Source organism: Antrostomus carolinensis, unplaced genomic scaffold (assembly GCF_000700745.2).
Source record: "Antrostomus carolinensis isolate BGI_N321 unplaced genomic scaffold, ASM70074v2 scaffold37646, whole genome shotgun sequence".
NCBI classification, from domain to species: Eukaryota; Metazoa; Chordata; class Aves; order Caprimulgiformes; family Caprimulgidae; genus Antrostomus; species Antrostomus carolinensis.
The window spans coordinates 12,045-15,474 of NW_010323194.1; the positions used below are offsets into that span (position 1 = coordinate 12,045).

At 57.5% G+C, this 3,430-nt stretch overlaps 1 protein-coding gene across 1 annotated transcript in view; it reads right to left on the minus strand.

The window, feature by feature from the left end:
- Positions 1-2,563, minus strand: part of LOC104526932 (calcium/calmodulin-dependent protein kinase type II subunit alpha) — a gene marked incomplete at both ends in the record, with an annotated part of 13,664 nt that extends 11,101 nt beyond the window's left edge. Inside the window, one exon of the mRNA XM_010170519.1 lies at positions 2,469-2,563. Coding sequence (XP_010168821.1) covers positions 2,469-2,563 — 95 coding nt within the window. The remainder of the gene's footprint in view (positions 1-2,468) is intronic.
- Positions 2,564-3,430: the final 867 nt, after the last annotated feature.

Consider the following 3,430-nt stretch of genomic DNA (forward strand, 5'->3'; position numbering starts at 1 on the left):
CTCCCGAATCCCCGGAGCTGCCGGGGTTATCCCTGCCAGCAGCGCCTGCTCTGTTTTCTCTCACTCAGCCAAGCACAGGCAATCAGCAAGGACATTTCTGTCCCCGCGTGGTACAATTTGAAGAGTTGAAGATGGAGCTGACCAGTCAGAGATGTCAAGCTGAAACAGGGCTGTCTGCTCCGCTCCCCCTCTCCATCCCCAGCTGTTTCACATTAGGTCTTTGCTCTCTTACATTGCAAACCCCTGGCTCTGAATATTTGCTGTGTTCTGGTGCCTGGCTCCAAACAGGCAGCGCAGGTCCCTCTACCCAGCTTTCTCCAGGCTCAGGGGTGTGAGTCAGTGGAGCTCTGGGCAAAGCCAGTTGAGCTGAGCCAAAAAAGCCTCTGCTCTGGGGCAGCCCAGAATGAATTCTCAAATCATTTTGTTTCTTTTTCCCTGCTTCTTCACTTTTCTGCCTCCTTATACCTGACCCAGCCACCCTGCGTGGAGGTGCCTTGTCTGCAGGCACACCATGCTAACAGGAACCCAGCACCCAGGAGAAGCAAGGATATAATTAGGGCTGCTCGTCTCTCGGCGCTGTCACTGTCACCTTGCAGGCTCACACCCCAGAGTCTCGCTCTGCAGCGAACCCAGGTCTGCGTTTTCCTCTGAGCATCGTGTGGATATAACCCCCCCACGGGGCCACAGGCCGGCAGGGGACACCCTGGATGTGCAAACCTCCAGGATACAGTTTGCAGGGGCTTTGTGTGTGGGTGGGATGGATGTGCTGGGACAGGGGGATGTCCCTCAAACAGAGGGACCCTGCTGAGCTTGAGGGGTAGCTGCTGTGGGTCAGAGTGTCCTCCTGCCCACACGGCATTGCACAGCACAGCATGTCCCCCATGCAGAGAAGCGCTGCTGGAGGCAGTGAGCTATGGCCACAGCCCCTCCTGCTCCACAAATCCAGCTGCTGCCTGGACCCCAAATCCTTCTATCCTCCAAAAACTCCAGTTTCTCTACTGCTGGCTCCCCGTGTCAGTGGCCAGGAGGATGTCTGAAGAGATCATGGGGATATTTCATAGAATCATGGAATGGTTTGGAAGGGACCTTAAAGCTCATCCAGTTCCAACCCCCCTGCCATCAGCAGGGACACCTTCCACTAGACCAGGTTGCTCAAAGCCTCATCCAACCTGGCCTTGAACACTTCCAGGGAGGAGCAGCCACAGCTTCTCTGGGCAACCTGTTCCAGTGTCTGACCACCCTCACAGTGAAGAATTTCTTCCTAATATCTAATCTAAACCTCCCCTCTTCCAGTTTAGAGCCATTTCCCCTTGTTCTGTCATTTTGCTGCTTCTCTCACCTTCCCCCCGACCCCTCTCCCCCCTGCACACCCACACTTGTGCCCTTCACGTGTGACACAGCCAGTGGCACATCTCAGTGGGGATGTGGCACATCTCAGTGGGGATATGTCCCTTTGGGGATTGCTCCCAGCCTGGGGAGGGCCATTCCCCTGTGCTAGCACTGCAGAAATAAGGAGTTTTCAAGAGAAGAGGATGGAGAGGGACAAACTGCCGGAGCAGGCGAGCGGAGGCAGGAGGGAGCAGAGGGAAGGCGGCTCAATCTGCTCCTCCATGCAGCTCTGCAAACTGGGAGGCATTTGCTGCCCACCCGGCTGCCAGCTGGGATGCGCAGGCAGGAGCTGAGTGCTGAGGCCAGCACCACACACCCTGTCTGGGGCTGGGAGCCTTCAGCCTTGGAGGAAGACAATGGTCTGTGTCCCCAAAGAGAGGGGCAGCTGGGAGAGCTCAGTGCCAGTGCTGTGCCACTTTGGCAGCGCTGTGGGAGGGAGATTGCAAAGCACTGGTTTAATTTGAGGTCAGAAAGGAGTTTGACACTTTTCTGTGTTTCATTTTTGCCTTTGGAGGTGAGCAGTGGCGTCAGGGAGAGAAACCGAGGGAGGGAGTTAATTAAACCCTCTCAGCAGGGCACTCACTCCCAGCACCCATCCTGCACTCTCCAGTGCACCCAGCAAGGAAGGGCCAGAGCTGTGGACACAGCAGCTGCTGTCCCATCCTCCTCATCCTCCACATCACAGCTCCTCTGACAGGTGCCTGTGGGCAAGGGGTCCCTGCCTTGGGGCAAGGGCTGGCAGAAGTTTTCTGTGACTGCTCAAGGAGAGAAATGGGGTTCTACACCTCCCCTGGCAGGCTGGGGTCCAGGAGCCCCTCAGAGCCCTGGCACAGCTGAGCTGCAGGTGCACCCCTGTGATCGGATAGGATGTGATGATGTCTCCTCAGGACATTCACCTCATCCATCAAGAAGCTCAGTGTGTGACGCAGTGGAGAGGGGGTGGGATAAGGGGGTCTCCTACTGCACATCAAACACCCCCCACCTCGCCACACATCAAAGGCATCAACCTGGCACCATGCAGAGGGAACAAACAAACCCTGCTTGCCTCTCGCCTCCCCGAAAACACCCCCAGCACCTACCTCGAGCAGACAGCTTCTTGGTGTTGATGATCTTGGCTGCATACTCTTGTCCTGCCAACACCTTCACGCATCTCCGAACGATGGAGAAAGCGCCCCTGGGAAGACAAGAAATGAGAGGGAGAGGTGAAGGGCTCAGCAGGGGCAAGGGCACAGCTCAGCCCTGGTGTGACTGTGGGGCGAGGGGCAGCCACAGGAATGGGGATGGGGACAGGGATGGGGAAAAGGATGAACACAGGGATGGGGATGGGGATGGGAACAAGGATGGGGATGGGGATGGAGATGGGTGCTGGTTGGGGAAGGGGCTTGAAGAACACATGGAGGGCTCTCAATGAGCTTCCTTGCACCCCTATCCACGGGGGACAGGCACAGGTAGACCTGGGGACTTGCCCCTCTGTGCTCCCCTGGAACAGCCCTGGCATCGTGCACCTTTCCTCCCTTCCCTCCCAGGCTTTGCCCCATCTGTCCCCTGGGAGAGAAGGGACAGTGAGTTACCACACCAGGATGGCTGCAGCTGCCATGCAGCACTTGGCCGCTTCCCTTTTATCCGTGTAGGTGTCTTTGGATGTTCTAGACCTTGCAATCACAGCAGCACTTTGCAGAAATGGGTGCGAGCACCAACCATGGGTGCAGGTGAGGGGTGCAAGGTCCCCTCCAGCTACAAACCTGTGGCACCAGCGGGGACAGCCCTGGGGACCCTGTGAGCAAGGACCACTGCAGCCAAGGTGGATGGGGACTGATGATGCTGTGGCTTGCACATGCATGAGCCAACATGCAGGGGTCTCCTGAGGCCTGGCAGGTAAACGAGCTCAGGGGCTTGGGATGCTCCAAAGAATCCTCTCTGCCCCTGTACCCCCAGCCCTGCCAGCTCATTGCGCTGGAATCGTGCCGGTGCGATGCTGGGAGCTGCGGCATTGCACGCACACGCACGCTCCAACCCTGCTGAGCACAACCTTTGTACCAGG